Source organism: Notamacropus eugenii, chromosome 4 (assembly GCF_028372415.1).
Source record: "Notamacropus eugenii isolate mMacEug1 chromosome 4, mMacEug1.pri_v2, whole genome shotgun sequence".
In the NCBI taxonomy this organism is placed as follows: Eukaryota; Metazoa; Chordata; class Mammalia; order Diprotodontia; family Macropodidae; genus Notamacropus; species Notamacropus eugenii.
In genome coordinates this window covers 376392936-376418913 of record NC_092875.1, presented here as the reverse complement: position 1 = coordinate 376418913, position 25978 = coordinate 376392936, and the positions used below count along the sequence as shown (strand labels likewise).

At 36.6% G+C, this 25978-nt stretch overlaps 1 protein-coding gene across 1 annotated transcript in view; it reads left to right on the top strand.

The window, feature by feature from the left end:
* CDH12 (cadherin 12) overlaps positions 1 to 25978 on the top strand; it is a 686747-nt gene that overhangs the window by 240285 nt on the left and 420484 nt on the right. The window contains exon 2 of the mRNA XM_072605471.1: positions 138 to 554. Coding sequence (XP_072461572.1) covers positions 324 to 554 — 231 coding nt within the window. The 5' untranslated portion in view covers positions 138 to 323. The remainder of the gene's footprint in view (positions 1 to 137; positions 555 to 25978) is intronic.

Below are 25978 nucleotides of genomic sequence, written 5' to 3'. Positions count from 1 at the left end.
CAAAGACAGATTTTAAGTAGCGTGCTACATCTTTCCTTTGGATTTCTGTATAAGTATGTAAATATGATAAGAGTTTTGATGAGCCTTTTAATGTAATTTTGCATAATTTGATGTTGCCATGTAAATCTCTTTTATAGGTCCCTTTAGATGGAATTTAACACAGTAAAAACCGTATCATCAGAAGGATTAATGCCTGCATTACCATTTCCTCAATAAAATCAGAAGCTAAGTGGTGGAGGCCACAGACACCTCAAACCTGGATTCTACAATTCTACATTAAGTACTGGAGTTTTTATTACTTTGCTGGAGGGAAGCTTTTGCCAATGCTTACAAGGAACTGCTTATCCCTGCTTCTCTGGGTCCTGTTTGATGGAGGTCTCCTAACACCACTGCAGTCACAGCCACAACAGACTTTAGCCACAGAGTCAAGAGAAAATGTTTTCATCATACCAGGAAGGCAATCACCTGCCCAGCGTGTTAAACGTGGATGGGTTTGGAATCAATTTTTTGTCCTGGAAGAGTACATGGGCTCGGAACCTCAGTATGTGGGAAAGGTAATGACATATTTCTTTTACCAACTACTTGATAATAGTGGAAAATTGCATGTAAGTGCTTAGTATAGAATCTGAATGGGCTAACTCCTACAATTCTGGGTTTAAAATCCAAGAGATTTACAGTTGCTCTTTTTTCACTTATTCAGCATAAGGCCTATTAACGTTATTTGCAGTTCTTCCTTCATGTGTATTGTGGTCCAAATACAACGCATTCTATCCTTACATCGGCATATTATATACTGATATGAAAGAAAATATAACAATCAGTTGTTAAATATTAATTATTTAGATAGGTGGATGGATGTGATAGTGAGGTCCAGATGAAACTATATTTAGTCATCATTAACACAGTAAATATCCTCCTAAGCCTAGAAGAAGAAACACTTCTCTTGAGTTCAAATTTGACCTCAAATATTTACTAGCTGTGTGACCCTGGGCAAGTCACTTAACCATGTTTGGCTTAGTTAACCCTTTGGGTACAGTTCTGAATTGCCTTACAGAATTGTTGAATCAGTTCATAGTTCCACCAACAGTACATTAATGTCTCATTTTTCTTACATACTCTCCAACATTTGTCAATTATTTTTTCTGTCCTATTAGCACATTTAACAGGTATGGAGCAGTACCTCAGAACTGTTTTAATTTGCATTCATCCAGTCAATAGTGATTTAGAGTATTTTTTAATATGGCTATAGATGGCTTTAATTACTTCATCTGAAAAGTGAATATATCTTTAAATCATTCACCAATTGGGGAAGGGCTCTTATTTTTGTAAATCTGACTTATTTCTCTATGTGTATGAGAAATGAAATTTTTATCAGAGAAACGCTTCAATTTTTTTTTCACAGTTACTATTGCTAACTATATTTCCCTCCATCTGATTCTCCCTGTATTTACCTATTTATTCTATTATCTCTCTCCTTTAACCCTGTCCCTCCCCAAAAGTGTTTTGCTTCTGACTACCCCTTCCCCCAGTCTGCCTTCGCTTTTATCAAACCCATCTTCACTTATCCTCTTCCCCTCCTACTTTCCTAAAGGGTAAGATAGATTTCTATACCCAACTGAGTATGTAAGTTTCATTCTTTGAGCCAGTTCTGATGAGAGTAAGATTTACTCATTCTCTCTCACCTCCCTGCTCTTCCCCTCTAGTGTAAAAGATTTTTCATGCCTCTTTTAGGTGAGATAATTTACCCCATTCTATCTCTTCCTTTCTCTTTCTCCCAATATATTCCTCTCTCACCTCTTAATTTTATTTTTTTAGGACTTTTTCATGGCCTGAGACCAATTTATATTTTTTCTTTGAGGCTTTGGATGTAGGAGCTTTGACTTTATTGTCTTCTTCTGAGTGTATGTTTTGATCTACCTTGTCACCATAGTAGCTTTCTATCAATCAGATTTTTTTCCTCAATTGTTTGATCATTTTCCCAGCCTATTACTTGATTTGTAACTCTTTGTTAAAATAGTGCTCTACTTCTAGGGTAGAGAGTGCACTGTCCTAAGCTTCAGGAGTTCTGTGCAGCTGTTTTCAGAAACACTTCTGGACACCTGTAAATTTTCAGTTCTTCCAAGTTGTTATGCTCTAAAAAGGTGCTTATAACTCTCCTGGCCCATTATTTGGTCTGTCAGTAACCAAAAGCACTCTTTTCTGCCCTGGAACTGTGAGGAGGGTCCCCTTTCCCCTGTGGCAACAAGCTCTGGTATGCTAGCATTCCTCCTCATACTGGAACTGCTATTCAGGACTACAACCCAGATCTGAGCATGGGCAAAGCAACAAATTCCTGCCTCAGTGCTAGTAAAATGACCACGTAACCTCCTTCTGACCAATTGTTTGACCCCCTTATTCTTTGTTGACTGAAACCTCTGGAAGCAGTTACTCTTGCTGCTCATTCAGTGTCTCTCAAGGCCTGATCCTGGTTTGTTGGATCCATGGCTGTGCTGGTCTGGCTTTGGCTGCCCTGTGTGCCACTCTCACCCAGGTGGGACAGACCTTTCCTGCTGACCTTCGAAGTTGTCTTTGGTATCTGTGGACTGAAAGTTCTGGAAACCACCACCACTAACAGCAATTCTTGTCACCTCAAGGCCTTCTTTTACTTTGCTGGGGCTTGGTGCAGCTTGAGTTCTTCTGTGCACCTTTAGCACCCTGGAGCAACAGATCTTTCATAAAGGCCTTCCAAGTTGTCTTGGGTTGGAAATACGTTTCATTCCATCTTCTTGTGGATTCTACCACTCTAGAATTTGTTTAGAGTCATTTTTTAAAGTATTTGGAAGGATTTAGGGGAGAGATCAGGCAAGTCTTTGGCTTTACTATCTTGGCTCTGCCTCTCTGAGATATCATATTTGTTAATGAGAATAAATGTCTGACTCTTCATGACTACATTTGGGGTTTTCTTGGCAGGGATACTGGAATGGTATGGCATTTCCTTCTCCAGCTCATTTTAAAGATGAGGTAACTGAGGCAAATAGGATTAAGTGACTTGCTATGGAACACATATTTAATAAGGTCAAATTTGAACTAAAAAACATGAGTTTTTCTGATTCCAGGCCCAGAGATCTATCCACTAAGCCACCTAGCTGCCTCTTTATACATACAGTTGTCTTAAGGCCTGCTAGAATGTAAATTGGGTCATCTTGGAGATTAATTGAAGTCACAATAAAAACTAGATTTTTAAAATATTTCAAATGCTCTGAGATATCATCAGATGGTATATGAGTATGTCTCTGTGTCTCGGTGTGTATGTAAGCATGCATGCATTATAGAGATTAAGAGGAAAAAAGACCTTAGTAGACATTGGTATATTAATTAAAGGCACTGATTGCTCCTGTGACTTAAAGGGTATATAGATTTCAGGGGTGAGAAGACTCTTCCAAACCAATGAAGGGTGGCACCTTCTCTCAAATATATCATATTAGAGAATTGTCTGTAACACTGACAAATTAGTGACTTGCCCATCATCACATAGCCATATTTATCAGAAGTGAAACTTGTGAACTCAGATCTTCCTAGCTTTGAGATCAGCTTTCTCTTGTCTCAACCATGCTGCTTCTCCTACTACTAGAAAGATCTGTGAAATAAAATCTAGATGAAATATATGAAAGTTATAAATAGTAATACAGACTTTCTAAAGAATATATAAAACCAAAACTATGGTTTAGACTGTAGGATTTTATCTGTACAGGCTGAGTTTTAGATCAACATCAACAGCACTTCAATGTTTCATCTCTAACGTATTTTGAATTTAGAATAATATTGACCTAAGAGGCAGAGAGGCAGGCAGTGAGGTGACTCAGCCCATAGTATACTGGGTCTCGAGTCAGAAAGACTTCTCTTCCTGAATTCAACTCTGGCCTCAGATATTAACTGTGTGACATTGGACAAGTCACTTAAGTCTGTTTGGCTCAGTTCTGTCCTCTGTATTGTGTTTGTCCTTCTTTCTCGAAGAGGACCATGACATCAAAATGATGACATGACTTGCAGTTGACTTTGATTTGTGTGAGGGAGGGCTGTGCAAGGTCACCAGCCTCACTTTGTCCTCTAGAGCCATCTCGGTCCATTGGCCAGATATTCCCCTCCTCTGTAAAATGACCTAGCAAAGGAAATGGCAAACCACTTGAGCATCTCCATGAATAAAACCCTAAATGGGGTCAGGAAGAAGAGACAAAACAGAAAAAAAAAAAAACAACTGAATAACAACTGACCTAGGAAGGAAGGAGGAAAGTCAACTTAAAAATGAATAAAAATGTATAAAAAATTGCAAATTTCCTGACCCCTTGTGCCAGTTTCTAACCAAAAAAATATACTTCATATCATCCCTCTGTATTAAAATACTGTAAAATTCAGTTTTTTTAGCCTAGAAATTTCATCTTATATTATTCTCATTGCATGTAGTTTTGAAGAGAATCAAAATGTAATTTTTTTATTTGGTCACTTACTCCACTATTGTGAGTTTTCAATATCAGGTTGATTCTTGTTATATTCACTTGTTATACTTACTTAATCTTTATAGAAGACTGCTGGTAGGTTACAGTTCATTCATTCAGACATGGTCATCTCCCTCTGAGTTTATCCAAATGAGAAAACTCACACCTTGCTTAAAAAAGTAAATAAAGCCCTGATTTTACCTTTTTGCTCTTTTGTTTTTTAATCATGCATACTCTTAGCTCTCTCTTCTGTTACATACATAACTGTAGGCAGATATCCCAGATCAAGGCCTTATTTCTCAACAGCTCTGCTGCCAAATAGAGTGACCTTCTTGTTCATCAAAATATCTTCCTTTACTTGGACAGCTAGGTGGTGTAGTGGATAGAGCACCAGTGCGAGAGTCAGGAGGACCTGAGTTCAAATCTCACCTCAGACACTTGACACTCACTAGCTGTGTGACCTTGGGCAAGTCACTTCACTGCAGTTGCCTCATCCTGGGCCATCTCCAGTCATCTTGATGAATATCTGGTCACTGGATTCAGATGGCTCTGGAGGGGAAGAGAGGCTGGTGACCAGCACAGCCTTTCCTCACTCAAAACAAAGTCAAGTGCAAGTCATGTCATCATTTCTGATGGCATGGTCTTCTTCAGCAACAAAGGATGAACACACATCTCCCCTTACTTGCCATCTGAGCTGGGCAAAGCATCAGAATGAGTCACAACAAGTTATTTTATTAATTGTCATTTGGCTGGTTTGACATTTAAGTGCAAACCTAGACTCTTAAATGGAGCCCTGAGCTATAAAATCTCATAGAAGACATTTTGTTACCTTTCTAAAGAGTCCACTGTTGAATATATCTTGAGATTAATTTTGGGTAGGCAAAACATTTCTGATTACAGATTTTAGAAACAAATTATTTAAAAGTGTCATCTGGATTTGTGTATTTTCAGAACAACAAGATTATATATTTCCCTCAAAGTATTAAAAACAAAAGATAGGATATTACAATATTTTCCTTGTTTGTATACAAATTTATTGTTGTTGTTTTTAGAATTGTCAATCTGCATTATTTCGGAACCTTTCTTTCTCATATATCCCCCTCTCCTCCCTTTTTTTGGCTTTGTTATTTTTCCCCAACCCCATTTCTTTGTAGCTTTCTTTTATTCTTTTTCACTAACCTTTCTTTCCATGTATTTCTTTAAACTCTTTCTTCATGATTATATCCCTCTTAATAATTGTGCTCTCTCTGCTGCCCATAAATTCTTCTTTGCTGAGCAAATTTTTCTCGAGTAACCTCTCCGACTATAATTGCTATTTTTTGCTTCATTTCTTTTTGTTATTGAAAATATTTATAGAGAAAAATAATCATCTAAAATAAGGAAACATAGCTTCTAATCCTGGAGCTGTCATTTTTTAGTACTATGGCCTTGGGCAGGTCATTACTTCTTATTTATTAAAAAAAAAGAAAGGAGTGTTGAGCTAGAAGAGTTTTCAGAAAACAAATGCTACAGTCCTGAATCTGATATAGAAAGGGATGAGGAATGTGAGGGAAACATAAAATGGGTACAAGCAAATTTATACATTTTGGGAAAGGGACTGGGAGCTGAAAATGAGAAAACCTGAGGTAAGAAACAGTGCATGGAAATTGGGAACAAAACAAAACTGTTTTATGGACTTTAAAATGTTATGATTTGAAACTCTTTGGCAGAAAAATTTGGAACATTTGCAGGAGTGTACTGGAGCCAGCTTGTACCAGTTTGGGAGACAGAGTTAATTTTTAATTTTTAGTATTAGCATTTAAAATTTGGGGAGCAAGTTCTACAAATAAGGGCTTGAATTATTGTTTTGTGGATTGTCTACCCTTAAGAGACTGATAGAGAAAATGTAAATGAGGAATAAATTTAAAAGTTTGTTATACATTACTTTTTTTTTTAAATTTCAGAGAGCTTATTATTAAAAACTTAACTGGCATCAACATAAGTGTTGGTAAAAATTTGCCATAGATTACTGATAGTTGGAAACCTTTGAACTTAGATCCCTCTTAGCTGTATGATTCCACAATTCAATAGATTCTAAAACCTATTCCTATAGTGGTTAATAAGGTTTTTAAATGCCTATGAGCAAAAGGACTGTCAGGTAAAGCACCCTTGGAATATTACCCACACAAATCCCATTGTAATATTCCTTTCCCAACATTGAAACCTAAAGATTTTTCAATTGACAAAATTTACTAAACACCTGCGATGTTGAGAACACAGTGCTAGATGCATAGTTTAGATAACAAAGGAGTATGTGGGGTGTTCAGGGAAGGCTAGTACCCTGGTGTGTGGGCTTGCCAAGCCCTTTTCAGGACTGATTATCCACCTCTGGTGTTTGCCTTTCACTCAACTTCCAAGAAACTGTAATATGTGCAGAAGCCATACTCTAGTAAAACTGTCTCAGCAGACAGCTAAACCAGGTTGAGAGTGACTGACAGGTCTCAAAACTGTTATTAAGTTAGGAAGATATCTACCACAAGCACGCGAAGGTTTTCCTTCAGGAAATGGATGGATGAGAACAGTTTGTTCCAATGATTAGGAAGGCAGCACTTAGAGCTTAAGCATCAAAGATGGTAGTCATTCTCTGTATTTTGACCAGGAATTCCTGAGGGTTTTCCTGTCCAGTTTGTTTTGTTTTTTTTTAATGGGTCATCCCTTGAGTAACTATTAAAAGAGACCTATTCACTGAATAGGCCTTATCTCACTCAAAGTGAGAACCTGAAAAGACCTCAGCCTAAAAGCGCCAGGCTCTCCTGTTGCATCCTGGACTATCTCCAACCACCCTGATGAATATCTGGCCAATGAACGCAGATGGCCCTAGAGGAGAAAATGAGGTTTGTGACCTTACACAGCCCTCCCTCACTCAAATCAAAGTCAATTGCAAGTCATGTCCTCATCTCCCTGATGTCATGGTCCTCTTCAAGAACAAAGGACAAATGCATCCACTGTATCCTGGGCTATAGCCAGTCATCTTGACTTTGGTCCAGTCTCTAGACTTTGATGATTCAGGAAGAGAGAGTGAAGTTGATAACTCACAACTCTACCTCGCTTAAATCCGATTCAGACATAAGTCAAGAGATCACCCATGAGGTCATTGGTCCTCTTCAAAAAGTAATGCCAAATAACAACAATAAGGTCTTTAGTCTTCATGCATGTTTTGGGGGGCAGGACATAGATCTAACTTGCTATAGATAGTAAATGTTTATCACTTAGTTTCCTATATATGAAATACTTTAAGCCTATATTAAGCATGCCTTCAAGAAGCCATTATAGGTGTATGTAGACAACCTTCTATTTTTAGAGGTAGCTAGTTGGGCCAGTGAATAACACTGGGACTGAAATCAGATAGACCTGAGATAAAAATCAACCTCTGACACAAGTTTTATGTTGCTGGGGAAGTCACTTAATTTTTGTTTGCCTGAGTTTCATTTATTATAAAATGAGGCAAATAAGAGCACCTAGCTTACAAGGTTGTCCTGAAGACAAATTGAGATAACAAGTTGAGATAAAAGTGCTTAGTACAGTGCTTTTACCTGAAGTAATCATTTAATATGCTTGTTCCCTCCCTGCCTCATTCCTTCTACCTCACAGGCTTACAGTGGGGTGGGAGTAGGGAGTCATGTTGTAAACTCTGCAGTGCCATAAAAAAATTAGCTATGATTACTATGATCTGGTTATATAAAGTGGGATTAGGCATGATTTAGCTATATTCACTGCAATCTGGATAATGTGAAGAAATGCCTTAAAACTCTTCCCATAAAAAGTATGAGTGGTTTCAGAAGCATCCCAGTGTACGTCTTTGATGCACATTATTCCTAGGTGATAACCACTTAGCTTTAATTGAGGCCATGGAGAGGACCCTTAGCATAATCTGTACTTCATAACAAAACTATCTAGATAAAAGAAGCTGGATGAATGAGTTTGCAAGCAATGTATATTAAAGTTCATGTAAGACAAAAAGAATCTATATGCTGAGCTTATGATTTAGGAATCTATGTCCCCAGTATATCACTTCAATCTAGATAATAAAATTGAAATATGAAGGGACACCGCTGTTACAACTCATAATAAGATATAGCAAATCCCTTATTAATACAAATGTGAAAAACATCTATCTGTTTCTATACCCTGAAGAGAACAACAGCAGCAATGGGCAAGGACTTATCTATTTGTCTTTGTGTCCATGATCCAATGTTCAGATGCAAACCTGCTATTAGTAATGTCCAAGATGGAGGCATATTTTTTCCTACCTGCAATTTCTTGAACAGCCATAACCTTAGCCCACTTGTGAAGGAGTTTTCTTATAAAATTTATGTATAAGAAACTACTATGAAAGGAGCCTGACTGCTTACTAGTTACAGAGTGGTGGTGTTGATCCATCCCCTCCCTACCCACTTTCAGATAAATGACTTAGTAAAATAAGAAACAATTTAAAAACTTTCTTCTACCTATTAGCTATTTTCAGGAGAATAGCGAAAGGTGTCTCATCATTAACATAGTATAATATGCATGGATCTGTGCCTTTTCTCTCTAAACTTGCTGCAGTAAAGAGTAAATAAAAATGACAGTAGAAGATGGAACTGAAGCATATATGGAGACATCCTAAGCCGTTATCTGAGTGATACTCTTAGCTTTGAAACCTAATATTTCTACCTGTAAGTTAACTTTGTCATGGCTTTCTTCACTTTTTTTTTCCAAAAAGTTAAACTAACAATCTGGAAAATTTAATGTATCATGAGGCTACATTCATTGTTTGAATTAAAATTATATTGGCCTCAGAATTAGAACTTTGATGTATTAGTTTTGTTTCACCCTCAGGAAACCAGGTCATGCAAAGCTGAAAACTATGCTCATGGAAATATTACTTTTCCCCAACTGCCCAACATAGAAGATTTTTGCTTCTCTCTACATTTTATATCATATCTGCTTAGTCAACAAAGTTAGGTTTCATTTATCTTTGTAATATATCTTGTCTCTTCCCCCTCCTCATTTCCATTGCTAGCACTTCAGGTAAAGATCTCTTCATCTTTATTCACCTGAAATATTATACTAACTTCCTTGCTCTAGTATCTTCCTCTTCCAAAAAAATTGACCTGGTCCTCCAACAAACTTTCATTGGCTCTACATAACTATTGAATAAAGTTTAAACTTCTTTGCCTGTTATAGTAGTCATGACTCTAAAGCCCAGCATTTTCTTTTAGTTCAGGTTCAATATTGGGATGGAATTGAAGCAGTGGTAAGCACAGCTCTAGAGCCAGCAACCTCTTATTTCAGGATCAATATTGGGATGAAATAAAACTCTGGCAAGACACTGAACTTTTAAAAAATAAGGCTTACTTTGTCCTACCACAGCAAGGACATATAACAATCATATAGTGGAACTTAGCTTCTCTGAATGCAACACCTCCATTTCCATTTGGAAATACACTTGTTGAATCGTTCAACTGTCATGGTCTTCAGCACCCACCAAGACTAAAAAGATGCCTTTATCCTATTAGAAGCAAAACAGCAAGCATTGTGCTCTTATAAAATTTTGCTGCCAGTCCTGCTTTGAACTGTTCCACACCTTGTCCATTTCTTCATGGTTGTCAGCCAATAATCACTGAGCATTTGACTTGTCCTTGTTGTTTGAGGGGCGGTAGGCCTGACTCACTGCTGCTTCGTGGGCCTCAAGCATAGTAAAATAATAAATTATATCTTGGTAGGGCCACATACTTCTTACCTGATTGTCCTTCCAAGTGATAAATATACAACAAAAAAGCAATTCATGAAGAACCCATAGCCTTCCTTTAACAAAAGATGGTACCATGGTAACAAATAAGACAAAGTGAACATTGACATACTTCCCTTAGCACCTCCTCAGTCTAACCCCCATGGTCAGCTCCCATTAGCAAGAGCAAGTACCTCTATTATCCCATTCACTCTTGATGGTAGTCAACCTAACTGACTTTGTCATCTCCTTTGTCAGGATCAAGAACTGATGAAATCCAAGTCTTGTGAAATCCTTATGTCCCACGTTGGGAATTTCTCAGGCTGAATATCACTCTTTTCTTCTCTTCTCAGTTGTAATAGGGAATCTATTAACTTACATGTGACTGAGGGAAGGTCTCATCCTTAATGCAAATATAACAACACACAAATAGCCATTACTATTTAATATGGTGCTGAAAATGTTAAAGCAGTAAGATAAGAATAAAATAAGGAATAAAAATAGAAAAAAGAAGAAACAAAATTATAATCTTTTTACAGATCATATAATGCTTTAGTTAGAAAACCCTAGAGATTCAACTAAAGAACTAAGTGAAAAAACTAATTGAAACAGTTAACAACTTCAACAAAGTTATAGGACATAAAATAAACATATAAATCATTAGAATTTTTTATGTTTGGTATTGCCAAGAAAATGCAAAAAGAAAAGTAAGAAATTTCTTTTGAAATAACTAAAGAAAATATGAATTATTCAGGAGTCTATTTGCCAACACACACATATACACATATCTACAGGAACTACATGACACAACTGCAAAACCATGCACAAATAAAGAGAGATCTAAAAAAATGAAAAAGTAGCAAATATGCAGGAGTATGGTGAGCCAATATAATAAAAAGGCACCCTAAGTTAATTTGTTTATTTGGTGCCTTACTAATAAAATTACCAAAGGAATAATTTATAGACCTAGATAAAAATTACAAAATTCAATTGAAAGAATAAAAAGTCAAGAATCTCAAGGGAAATAATGGGGGAGAGGAGTGAGAAGGAAGGAGTACTAGCAAGTATCGCATCTCAAGTTATTACAGAGCAATAATCATCAAAACAAGTTGTTACTGGTTAATAAACAGAAGGTGATCAGTGGAATATATTAGATCAGGGGTGGGGAACCTGTGGCCTAGAGGCATTTGTTCTTTGAAGTTTGGATTCAGAGGGCTGCACTTAATGACCTTGAGGGCCACATATGGCCTTGAGATTCTGGGGCTCCCCACCCCTGGTTTAGATTTACAGAAACAAAAGAACACTGTAGTCTGTTGTTTCCGAAATCAAAAGGTCCTAGCTATTGAGAACAAGAGCTCAATACTAGACAAAAGCTGCTAGTAAAACTAAAACAACTGAGTAGAAACCAAATAGAAACTAATATCTCATGCTATTTACCAAGGTGAACTCTAAATGGATAACCTCATAACCAAGTTAAAGCAATGAAAAAATTCCATGTGAAATCTATGGATGGGGGAAATGTTCATGACCAAGTACAATTTAGGATCACAGAATGTAAAATGAACAATTTTGATTGTGTGAAATCAGAAAAGGTTTTAGATAAAAACAAAGTATTTAAAATCAGAAAATAAGAGGTAAAAAAAGGAAAAAAAAATATTTGAAGTACATTTCTCTCGGAGAAACCACTTAGGCCCCTTCCTATCTCCAGTTGAAGACAGTTGAGGGTGAACATCAAAGAGCACCTCTACTTAAGGAAGGAACCCAGGGAAGACATCTCATTATTTCCCACTTGAATAACTGACTTCATCATAATAAAGGCCTCCCGACCCTCCATGGCTGATGCTTATTTCCCACTGCATTTTTAGTTTCTTTTAAAGGTATTGTCCTGCTCCATCAGATTTTGAGGTCTTGGAAGACAGGACTCTCTTTTATCTTTCTCTGTATCAATAATGCTTAACACAATGTCTGGCATGTAGCAGATGCTTAATAAATATTTCTTGACTCATTGACTCTAATGACTCTAAGATGTGTATATTACTGATTCAAACCAATAGGAATAAGAGCCATTCCCCAACTGTTGTTATAGCTCAGTCATTTCACTTGGGATTTTTTGTAACCCTATTTGGTATTTTCTTGACAAATGTACTGTAATGGTTTGCCATTTCCTTCTCCAGTTTATTTTGCAGATGGGGAAACTGAGGCAAACAGATTAAGTGACTTGGCCAGGGTCCCATGGCGGCTACATGCCTGGGGCTAAATTTGAGCTCAAGTCTTCCAGACTCCAGTCCTGGGCTTCACCCACTGTACCAACTAATTGCCCCAATTCCCCAATTGATACATGGTCAAAAGATATGAAAATAATTTTTCAAAGGGAGAAATCCAAGATAAGGATATGAAAAATGCTCTACAAAACTAATAATTGGAAATATGTAAATTAAAGTAACTGTGAGGTGGTTCTACTTGATAACCATCAGATTGACAAAGTTTTAAAAAATATAAAATGCTAGAAGAGCTGTAGGAAAACAGGTACATTATAGTTGATGTAACTCTGAACTTGTTAAGTCATTCTGGAAAGCAATTTGGAACTATGCCACAAAAGTTATTACACTGTGCATATACTTCAAACAAGCAATACCATTTGCTGGGGGAATTAATAGAAAAGATGAAAAAACTCTTAACAGATGACTAGAAACTGTACCCATGATATCACTAGTATAGGGGACTCCCAGGTGAGTAAACTCTCTCTACAAATTCAAATTGGTGCCTCACCTACAACTTATACTGTGACAGAGCAGTCTAGAGAAATAAGAGGATAAATGACTTGTCCAGGGTTACACAACTAGAATGCATCAGACTTGGGACTTGAAGCTTTCTGACTTGTTTACTAGCTTGGGAATAGTGTTTCCCCAAAAGGGAAGTCCCTGTGAAATCATAGGTTTCATTCCTATCTGCTATTGACTGAAATAAGCATTTCTGCTCATCGTTTAATAAATGTGTAAAGAGACATAGATTTTCACTAAACATTCGTTGTGGTCTCTCATGACAGGGTCTTTCCAGGGCATTCCTAATAGCAAAGCAGTTGTTTGTCCTTCATTTTGAATCAGACCAATGGCATCACAAGGGTGATATCTTGACTTGTGGATGAATTGGATTTAAGTGAGGCATAACTACTGGATGAGAAAATAATAACTAAATACACCAGTCTGTGTTGATCATATGTGATCCTACTATATTTGGAAAATTGTTTTTGGTTCTGAGAACCAGATTTTATTAATGATTTTCATAAACTGGTGATTATCCAGAAAAGCAAATCTAGGATGGTTAAGGATTTCATTTCTATGAATGTCATTTGAAAAGAGCAGGGTTTTTTTTTGTTTGTTTGCTTTGTTTTGTTTTTGTTTCGCTTTGGAGAAAAGTTAGGGAAGACATGAGGGAAGACATTTGTATATTTGAATGGCTGTCACTTGGTAGAGATACTAATTAGATTTGTTTGTTTCTAAACTTGAAGCAATAAGTGGAAATGGCAAAAAGACAGATTTAGACTTCATACACAACTTCTTAATGAGCATAATTATCTCAAAGTGAAATGAGCTGGGTCAAGAGCTACTTGCCCCCCAACCCCCACCTTTTTCACATTGAATATTTTCAAGCAAAGGCTACATAAGCACCCTTCCAACTGTGAATTTCTTTAGCTTCAATGTCCACATCAGACATCCATACATCAGGGTGTTGTCTTCTGACAATGCCTGATATCTGACAATAATCTATAAGTAAGGATTCCTGAGGCCACGTTTTGGTTCAGTTTGAAAATATGATGTTATCGGGGGCGGAGCCAAGAAGGCAAAGTAGAAAGACGCACATACACATAGCTCCGAACCCACAAACCACAGAACGGCAGAGGGGACTAACCCAGGGCGAATTCTGCACCCAGAGACCACGGAATATTGGAGCGAGGGATATTTCTGTTCTGGAGAGACCTGCAAACCTCTCACGGGGAGTCCTTCGCGCTGTGGACGGGGCGCCAGGGTGGGTAGCAGAGAGCAACCATACCGCGGTGGCGACACCGTGAGAAAAAGATTCGAGAGGGCTACGGGACAGGATCTCCAGTGGCCACGCGGGTCCCCCCACCCACAGAGGGACCAGCAAACCTCTCGCAAAAGGTCCGTCGCGCTGCAGACGCGGTGTCCAGCCCGGACCTGCAGCAGTGGCGGCGGCCCCGGCTCCGAGAGACACAGTTCTGAGAGGGCTCCGGAGGCGGGATCTTCAGCAGTGGCACGGGCCTCCCCACCAACAGGTGACTGACGGGGGTAGGTGAGAGAGTCTCTTTGGCGGGTTGAGAGGGGAGTGAGGTGCCCCCATGGCTCGGGCTCCCCCGGGAGGTGGGGGCTGAGAGGCGGCTGCGGACGGGGGCTCCCCAAGCGAGCGGAAGCCTGGATCCATTGTGGAAGGTCTGTGCATAAACCCTCTGAGGGAATTGAGCCAGAGAGGCGGCCCTGCCCCTGACCTCAGCACCTGAGCTTAATTTAACACTGAATAACAGTCCTGCCCCCGCCAAAAATCCTAAGGCAGGAAGCAGCATTTGAATCTCAGTCCCCAAACGCTGGCTGGGAGGACCAGGAGGCTAGGTGGGTGTGAGGAGAACATTCAGAGGTCAGGCCACTAGGTGGAGAAAATGCCAAGAAAAGGGAAAAGAAATAAAACTATTGAAGGGTACTTTATCGGGGAAAAAACACTTCCTCCCTTCCTTTCTGATGGGGAGAAACAAGGCTTGCCATCAGGCAAAGACACAGAAATCGAGGACTCTGTGTCCCAGCCCACCCAATGGGCTCGGGCCATGGAAGAGCTCAAGAGGAATTTTGAAAATCAAGTTAGAGAGGTGGAGGAAAGACTGGGAAGAGAAATGAGAGGGATGAGGGAGAAGCATGAAAAGCAGATCAGCTCCCTGCTAAAGGAGAACCAAAAAAATCTTGAAGAAATTGGCACCCTGAGAACTAGCCTAACTCAGTTGGCAAGGGAGGTGCAAGGGGTCAATGAGGAGAAGAATGCTTTCAAAAGCAGAATTAACCAAATGGAAAAGGAGATTCAAAAGCTCACTGAAGAAAATAGATCTTTCAAAACTGGAATGGTACGGATGGACGCTAAGGACTTTTTGAGAAAGACAGATATCTCAGAACATACCGCGCAGATTCAAAAAATGGAAGATAATGTGAAATATCTTATTGGAAAAACAACTGACCTGGAAAATAGAATCAGGAGAGACAATGTAAAAATTCTGGGACTACCTGAAAACCATGATGAAAAGAAGAGCCTAGACATCATCTTCCATGAAATTATCAAGGAAAACTGCCCTGAGATTCTAGAACCAGAAGGCAAAATAAATATTCAAGGAATCTGCAGAACACCGCATGAAAGAGATCCAAAAAGAGAAACTCCTAGGAGCATTGTGGCCAAATTCCAGAATTCCCAGGTGAAAGAGAAAATATTGCAAGCAGCTAGAAAGAAACAATTCAAGTATTGTGGAAATACAATCAGGATAGCACAAGATCTGGCACCCTCTACATTCAGGGATAGAAGGGAATGGAATAGGATATTCCAGAAGTCAAAGGAACTAGGACTGAAGCCAAGAATCACCTACCCAGCAAAACTGAGTATAATACTTCAGGAGAAAAAATGGTCTTTCAATGAAATAGAAGACTTTCAAATTTTCCTGATGAAAAGACCAGAGCTGGAAAGAAAATTTGACTTTCTAACACAAGAATGAAGAGAACCATGAAAAGGCGAACAGCAAAGAGAAATCATAAGGGACTTACTAAAGTTGAACTGTTTACATTCCTACATGGAAAGACAATATTTGCAACTCTTGAAACATTTCAGTATCTGGGCACTGGGTGGGAGTACACACACACACACATGCACACACGCACACATACATAGAGACAGAGTGCACAGAGTGAATTGAAGAGGATGGGATCATATACTAAAAAAAAAAAAAAATGAAATCAAGCAGTGAGAGAGAAATATTGGGAGGAGAAAGGGAGAAGTTATATGGGGCAAATTATCTCTCATAAAAGAGGCAAGCAAAAGACTTATTAGTGGTGGGATAAAGAGGGGAGGCAAGAGAAAAACACGAGGTCTACTCTCATTACATTCCACTAAAGGAAAGAATATAATGCACACTCATTTTGATAGGAAAACCTATCTCATAATACAGGAGAGTGGGGGACAGGGGCACAAGCAGGATGGGGGGGAGGATAGAGGGGAGGCCATGGGGAGGAGAATGCAATCCGAGGTCGACACTCATGGGGAGGGAAAGGACCATAAGAAAATAGAAGTAATGGGGGACAGGACAGGATGGAGGGAAATATAGTTAGTCCTATACAACACAACTAGTATGGAAATCATTTGCAAAACTAAACAGATATGGCCTATATTGAACTGCCTGTCTTCCAAGGGGAAGGGGTAGAGAGGGAGGGAGCTAAAGAAGTTGGAACTCAAAGTGTTAGGACCAAATGTAATGTTCTTACCACTGGGTAACAAGAAATACAGGTTAAGGGGTCAAGAAAGCTATCTGGCCCTACAGGACAAAAGAGAAGACGGAGACAAGGGCAGGGAGGGAGGATAGAGGAGAGAGCAGATAGGTCACAGGGGCAATTAGAAAACTTGGGTCTGGGGGGGGAGGGGAAAAAAGGGTAGAAAATGTGTAACCCAAAATTGTGTGAAAATAAATGTTAAAAGTTTAATAAAAAAAAAAAAGAAAATATGATGTTATCTATGCTTTATTTATGTGCTTATTCATCCATTTATTTATTTATTTGTTTGTTTTGTTTATTTATAATCTGGTTCTACTTGTATTCAAGAGTCATCTAGCCAGGTCATATGTTAGATGCTTTTGGTGTAGGGCATTTTAATAATTTTTTTTTCCCACTCTCTCTTTCCTTATTTCTAGATTTTTTTTTTCTGTGTTGTATGACAAGGAAGATACCAATTTGTGGCAATGGACTGTCTTTGTCTTTCCTTAAAAATAAGGACACAGTGAATTCTTTTGTTTAAGTAGAGAGATGATCACTATTATTTTTTGAACTCCTATTTCATACAGAATATAGGAGATTGTAACTATTGACATTGTAAAGGAGTTAAGCCCATAAAAAGATTATGATATACCAGGCCTTCCAGACACATAAAGAACATTCCTATAAACAGCATTCATGCTATATTTAGTATAAATTCCAAATAAACTATGGAAACACAGAAAGTGAGACACCTTTTTGATATGTTCTTTCCAGTTCTTAAATATATTTTTCAACCTATGCTATACTGTTTAGAATGTATTCTAGATCATATCCATATGAAGTCCCAGTTTAGTTATTCAGTCAGTGGGATTGAAATGTAATGAAACACGTGTGGACCATAAAATCCAATAAAATAAATTTATTTACTTTAATAAGAGATTAAAAGGATACATTTGCTAATTAAAAACGGATGCTACTTCTCTCTACCTCAGCATTTACCATGGCAGCAACACTGGGTATGAAAAGTGGCCACCAGGGCAGTGCAAATTCCATTAAACTTCCCCATGGACTGGGCTTTTTATGCTAATGATTAAGCCTTCATACCTTGGACTAACTGAATCCCATGAATCTTTCCCTCCTGAAAGGGAAATAATACCAAGTTAAGTAAAATAGATGCCATTCCAGGTATAGTATGTATCATCAGTAAATATTTTTTTTCTTTGAAATTAATCATTATAGTTCAATTTGTATTCTTCAGTTTTATAGTGACAATTTCAACATTTTCATGGCAAGGATTTCAAAATTTTGTTATACTGATAACTGCATTAAAGACATAGTCTGGTCTAGTCTGGAGGAGATTAATCTCACAAAAAGAGCAAGAGCCTAAAAAGAGATTTGCTAATTGTCATCCCCGCCTTTCTGACACTGTTTAATCTTTATGTGGTAATACACAAGGATCAGGGCATATTAATATTTATGGCAGTAAAGAATAATTAAAACAACCATGATTATTTCTCAGTTTTTAATTCATTAAACTTTGAAATTAATGGGTCAGTTTTTTCCATGCAAACGCTATATCTTGGATTATAGAATATTTAATATTATTGTTAAATTAAATTATTTTAAATTCACAAGCTTGCACTTAATACTAGGTGGTAAATTGAATTGGATATTAAAAGGAAACACCTCTATTCCATGTCTAACAGCTACTGTGAGGTCAACAATTAGTTTCTCAGTACAAGGGCAAAATGATTCAAGTGAAAAATTTTATTCAGCAAACATTTTTTTTGAAAACTTGTAGATCACCCCAACTTGTGTGACTGGGCAGGTCACAATCTCCCTCAATATCAATTTCTTCATTTGTAAAGTGTGAATGTTGAACTAGATTGCCCCGAGGTCCCCTCCACCTCTAGATCAGTAATTATAACTCATATTTCCTGTACTGAGGGATCTTAAAATCTCATTAGTTACGGAGGACGTACACATGTAAAACAATAAAATAAGTAGTAAGATGAAGTTGAACCTTAAAGGGATGTGGAAAGGGAGAAGGAAAATGCATTTTTTAATGCTTTTGTTTTGGTGATATCAAATGAAGATGGTTTATGTAAAATTCCATCATATTATATACTTTATTATTCCTTGTTTGATCCTTAATAATATTTAAAGTGAATACATATGTCTGTGCATTACATAACTGTGGCCCAAATTTAGCGCTATAAAATCCAAATTGGGTGAAATGAATATGAACTAAATAATTGACAGAAAAAGTGAGACTTGAACCTTACATCCTCTGAGGAATGGGTAAGGTATAGATAGTTGGAGAGTAGGAAAGGAATTCAAGGAGACCATTGCAGCCAAAGGTAGTTATGAGCACAATTTATTAGGTGAATACATCAGCTTAATGAGATAAGTTAATATTGCAAAACAATGTTTTTTTTTTTTTTAAATAAGTTTGTATGGGCAACTTGGGAAGATTTTAAGAAAAAACAATCTACACCTGTGATTTCAGTGGCATTTAGAGCTATTACTGAGAAAAGTCCCTCTATTAATATACTTCAGTAATTGTTCTGCGACTTAGAGTCTAAGAGGGTTCTTTGGGCTCTGAGAGGTTAGTGGTTTCTTCAGTACACTTTACAGGCAAGACTTCCACTCATGTTTTTCTGACTGCAGCTGACCTTTTGTACATTATACTACACTCCCTCTCTCATAAGGAAGAATGTTTTTTCCAATATTCTAATTTCCCCAGTTTCATGTATTAACTTGGTTTTGTTGCATATGTAAAATAGTAGGAAGGTAAGAAAGGCTGAGTGATGATGGCCTGGGTGGGAAATATTTGGAAATGCTTCACAAAAGAGGTGGGTTTTTCAATTAATTGAATTAACTTGTGATGGCTTTAGGTCAATGTGCAGTGGAAAACCAAATGGTTTACTTGACTACAAGAGAAGGCACAACCTTGAGTGGTTAAATAAAGTTACTTAGGATCAGTGACTGATCAGGAAAACTGATTTGATTCTGCATGTAATTGTAAATTACCTTTAGTTAAGAAGTAATCATTTGCAGGTGAAAGGAAAATTAGGGATGGTTCAGGATGCTGTTTAAAATATTCTGGTGTAGAAAGCTACTCAGAATAAAACATACCAAAAAAGAAGTTTTTTTTGTAAAACTGGGGAGGGGGGGTCAGATTCAAAAACTATGAAGAGTGAAAGAAAAGTGACAGTACGAACTTTTCTGACTTTCTTCAAGTCTCAGCTAACATCTCACCTTCTACCAAAAAAAACAAAAAACAAAAAACAAACAAACCTCACTCAGTCATCCTTAATCTTAGTGCCCACTTTCTAAGACTATCCTGATTTATCCTTGTTTATCAAACAATTTATATCTTGCTTGCACATAGTTGTTTATATGTGTTCTCCCTCATTGGATTGTGAACTCCTTGAGAACAAGGACATATTTAAAAAAGATATAAATTTCTTTTTATTTCTAGGGCTTAGCATAGTAAGAGGTTAATAAATGTGAGTTGGTTGAACAGGTAGAGTCATAGTTGACATGAGTATTATTCATATGGCAATTTAAAAGTTGAAATTCCAGTTTAATAAAATAAAATGTGAGGAACAATAGTTTATAAAACTTATTTCTTATTTACCTGGGGAAAAAAATGGCTTGGTTACTTATTGATAAACAGATAGTTATATACATTAAAAAATATTGTTATACCTTAAAGGTAGTAACTTTCATTTATTTATTAAAATTAATTTTATTTTTAATTTATGGAATAAAACAAGTGTTTAATATGCTTGCTATCACATATTATGTATTAAAGTAATAAAGCAAACTGTTAAATGAGATTAGGCTCCTATTAAAAGACTTGGGTGTGGCATTCACATATTGATCTGGCTTAATTTTCAAGAGGATAATTTTGCATGGGCTTTTATTTATGACATATGTTTCCCAGAGAAGAGCTTCACAATTATTCAGTTGTTGGGTAGAGAATATTTCAATAAATTTATATTTCAGGTTAAATGAGGAGCTTCAGAAGAGGAGTTGTTGTAATGACTAGTTCAAATGTTTTCAGACTAATCAGAAATTCATACTGACACTTCAAGTACTTTCCATCACTCAGCTGAGATTATGGTCTAGTTTGATAAACACACCTTTAGATTACATTGGTCAGTTGTTTTCAAGATCTAATTATTAAGTGAGCAAATATACAGATGAGAGACATTTCCACGAATAGCTATTTTTGGGAGGCAAAATATGTGAAAAAACATGTTTGAGAAATTTAAATGAAGCAACAAAATACAATCTTTTCTAATGCCACAATTGAGACAAATAAAGAAACCTAAGAGAATTTTGACTGTTGTAAATTGTACCTTTTTATGACCTATGGTGCAGAGTTTTTTTAAGTATCTAAATTTCTGTGATGTGATAACTAAGTTACATTGAATAAATGTAATAATCTTTTAAATCTAATAGAATAACTTTCATAGTGCTTAACAGAAAAGTTTATGTGGGAAGTAACAAATTCAGATAACATTTGCCAAAAGAAATTCTGACTGTCTTTTATTTACTTTTTATTTACAAAATCTTACTCATCAAATCAAAATATTGAAAAGTACACCATTTTCTGGTCTCATTAAATACCAAAAAGGCATAGCAACAAAAAAATCTTAGTATTAGATGCACAAAAATGTCAGTTACATTTAAGCATTGTGCATAGGCTGAATCTGATTCATAATTTTTCCAACAGAAAGAATATAGATATGCTCCTATTATTCTTTTGGGTTTATTTTTATTATTAGTTTTTCATTCCTATCAATTACTTTTAGAAAACATTACATTGTATCCCAAAGAACTGTTCCTGTATTTGGTTCCTGATTTTCCTTAGAGATGATTGAATTGGAAAAGATTTTGGTTGCTGTTGCACTGTGTTTCTCAGTTGCCCAACAGTAAAAGGAAAAGACCAGTTCTTTTCACCTCAGTTCATCTTCATTCCTTTCCCAGATTTGACTGAATTTATATGTTCTTACTAATGTAGCTTTGACATGATAAGCTTATGTATCTTTTTTTCTAAATCATTGGAATTTTCCCTTTATTAAAAACTGCTTTATTTGCCATACAATTTCAGTACAGCTAAAAACTGACGCTGTGGTCTAAGAATAAAGATACTTCAAGTGTGAACAGTCTAAAAAAAGTGCTAATTAGATAATAGCTGGACAGAAATTAGAAGCACACAATGAGTGTAGTGATAGCTTAGTAGGTACTAAGTTATGCAGTAACATGAAGTAAAACTCAACATTTTTCTCAGTTAATAGTATATTTTTTTTACTAGCCACCTATATTTTCTCTTTTGGCATGTTTTTCTTAGTAGCATGTGATATATTTAAAGATTCAAAATATTATTTACAACATGTAAAGAATCATCTTAAATTTAGATTCAGCAGGGAGTGACAAAAGAAAAGTCAATCTAGTGAGTGAATGGCAGTACAATTTTGTTGGTCAAGCTGGGAAGTAGGAATTGTGTATAATGATGATCAGTCTTGACAAACAAATGTCAACTTTGATACAAAACAAAGGCCTCGTAGTAAAGAGAACCATATACGGATCTGGTATTTGGTATATATAAGCAGTCTGGGAAGAGGGAGTGCAAGGCAGGGAAGTCAGCAGATAATCTTGAACTACTTTAGAGCAAGCTGAAGGTCTAATAGTCAAGATGTTAGTACAGCAGAGTTCAGGCGTTAAGGTGAACATGACTTGGCAGTGTGGAAGGACTTGTTCAAAAGGTACAATTTTAGAGAAAGAAAATATTTAATTAATTTTATTCCTAGAATATTTTTGCCTTTGATTCTATGTCTCCCGGTGAGGTAGCCAGTCGTCTCAAGATTGTAAGTAGCAAACACGTGTGGTTTTTATAAGGGAGCTTTTCTCCTGTCTGTTCCTGAGATAATTACTAGCAGTTCCTGGAAAGAAAGTAAAAAGTCTTGAATGGATGAAGACCAAAGGACATTTTACAAGAACCTTTTAAGTATGTGAAAATCTTTTAGACAGATGATGTTGAACACACACTTTCTATGTCTTCAAAATGCAAAAACAAAAGAAAAGAAAAAGTCTATGCTTTGAAATTATAGCATAGATGCTTAATGTGAGTAAATTTCTCTTCCCTGTCCTTATTAATATTAATGACAATAACTCTTTTGTAGCTGTGCACAACTATGCAATTTTCCATCCATTTTCTTCTAGTTATGTGAGATAAATCATGTCTTATTTCCAGCTTGTCAGTGAGTAAAGTGAGGCTCAGAGAAGGTTAAACGATTCCCCATGTTTGCATAAGTGCTAAGTGATAGAACCTGGACTAAAATGACCAGGTTTTCCCATTCTTTCTGGTTTCCAGGACAGCCCTCATTCTGTAAGGAGTGCTATGCATTAGAATTCAAAACCAAGAAAAACTGTGAAATCTCTGCGGGTTTAGTTGCCCTTATAATTCTTTTGAGTCTTGAATGTGAAGAGCTGTCTGAAGATGGGAGTATATTGGGTAGTGCCATTGGTCCATTTAGCAAACCCTTTGAATGGACTAGTTAGTTCAATTATGTCTGTTGTTGTTTGTTTGGTGGTAAATAAAAACTCAGCTCCCTGCTTTGCTAGTTTGACAAGTGCATTCAGTCAGAACAACTGAAATATGTAAGCCTTTATCTTCTTAATAGCCTTTCCATTTTATTGACTACTGAGTTTTCATGAGAAATGAATCTTTTACACGTCCAGTTTATATGAAAACAAGGAGATTATGGCTCCTTATCATTTTCTTATTTTTTCTCACTGTATTAATACATCCTAGAATTTATTTGTCCTTAAATTATTATGGAGTGAGAAGACCTGAATTCAAGACCTGTGGCTTACTACCTGTGTGATCTTCAACAAATCTTTTATCTTCCTTTTTCCTCAATTTTTTTCAACTGTAAAATGGGGGAGGATGTGTTAAGGTTCAATACAACTCTCAATATGCTCAACTCTCAACGATGCCACAGTTTTTGTATCTTTTTATGTCCTTTTAAGATAAAAACTACAGATCCCTGGTACAATTCACTCTACTCGCTACTCCCTCTCTCCAAAGAGAGTGTACATGTTGTAAAGTGGACTAAAATAAAAGTACATTATTATGAATATTAATAAGCTTTTCTTGACTCTGTGTGAGTAAAAATCTGCAAAACTTCAATTTTTATGTTTATTTTAATGGTTTTCTTTTTTGTAGTTTGTTTAATATGATATTGCTATTTTATTCAAAGAGAAAAATCTTCATCTCATATAAAGAGCATCAGTGTGATGTCAAAGGAAGAATTAAAACAATTATATTTCACAGCCCCCAAACCCGAAACACCCCCAGTTTCCTTTAGTGGAAAAGAGGTTCAACCAATTCATAAGTCACATTTTGGGACATCACTGCTCCAGAGGTATATATGTAGTCATCATGCACACACAACAATGAGAGAAAGTGATCCCCAAACTAAGCCTGACAGCAAGCCTCTGTTTCTTTGTATCTTTGTGAATGATGGTCCATTAGGGGCAATGTTGCTTCCCTGTTTATGGCTCTCTGAAACTGTCTTTATTTCCTAAGTTTTGGCAATGTTCTTCCTTGGTTCAGCTCATCATGCTGCCATTATCATAGTATATTGGAAATGACTTCTTTTATTGTCCAGTAACTCTGTCTATAGTCACTAGACACATTAAAGTGTGCTTTCATCTTCAGGATGTTACATTTTCCTTAGCATTCAATCAACATAAGCAATTCGTGCAGTGTGAGGAGGGAGCCAAATGCTCTAACAATAGATTTTTGCTCTTGTGAAAACACATGCATCAATTGATAAACTGTAAGGCAGGGAGGAAAGCATTTCCATTATTAGTTCAGGGTACCAATCATAAAACCTAAGGTACTGTTTTTCAGAGGTGTATATAATAAAAACCGGTTAATGGTTCTCTCTTGTCAACACCAACTGCATCCATCCAATAGCAGGTTTGTGTTTCTGGCTTAGCCCTAATTGATGACAATGGTAAGTACCCAGAATCAATCAATGTATTTCTGTAGATTCTAAAGGAGATTCTCATATAATCCTAATGAATTCTGGCACCTGGCATTTGTGTAGCTTAATAGCTGTCATAAAAAAAATAGTGCAGACTTGAAACAATGACTAAATTCTCCTTCAAACTTTCTTAGTTCTAGTTTTATCTACAGTAAAATCTAAAAAGAAAGATTTTTAAAGTGCTTGTTATGATTATTGTTTTGTATTCCAGGTCATTTTTTTCATCTACTTCTGTATATTTGTACTAAATTTGTTACGCTCATCAACTTTTATATATTTTAATCAGTATCAAATAGTTTTATTATTTTTTGCAGTGCTAATTTAGATCACATACTGCTAGCCCCTCTTCCTTCCTCTAGTCTTTTGTTCTTTCTAATAAACTGTTATTTTTTCCTAGTTCTCAAAAGTAATCAACCCAGTTCATATCTGGAAGTATTAATTAATCATCTGTTGTGTGCTAGGGATTAGGGATAAAAGTTAAAAAATAAATGTCTTCAAGGGGTTTTCATTCTACTGAGGAAATGCAACATATATATATACACATATAGGAAATACAGCATAATTTAAGGATGAACAAATAATGGGAAATGGCATCTCTTATGAGATTTGAATGAAGGTATAGATTCTGAAATCTGTGTTAAGGATGGATGAAGCAGATTTCAAGTATGGACGTTGGTTTGTGAGAATGCATGTGAGCCAAAGATGGAATGTTGAGTTCGGTAGTTCACTTGCTTAGAAAATCGTGTGATAAAGGAAATCATATAAAAAGGAGAAAAGTTAGGCTCAGGGGTATTGTGAGGATCAAATGAGATAATGGATGTAAAACTAGATGAAATTTGGATAAAGAAAATGGATGTAAAAAATTTGGAAACTTTAAAGCACCATGTAAATGCCAGGTATTTTATTATCATTTTTGTTTTCTCATTAGCCTGCACTCACTAGGCCTCTAGTTGATGATGACTGAACATCTGCACTCTTGATAAGCTCAAACAATTTTTATAGAGCAATAGAGAGGTAAGCTGGTAAATGTAATTTAAGAACAAGTCTCTGAAAAGAATGCATACACATTTTTAAGTTTCTTATTTGTTATTAATAGTTTCTTAAGTTTAGACAATCAACAAAACAATTAATCGAGCTCTAATTTGAAGTGATACTGATTTCTGAGTTGTAAATGTTTAT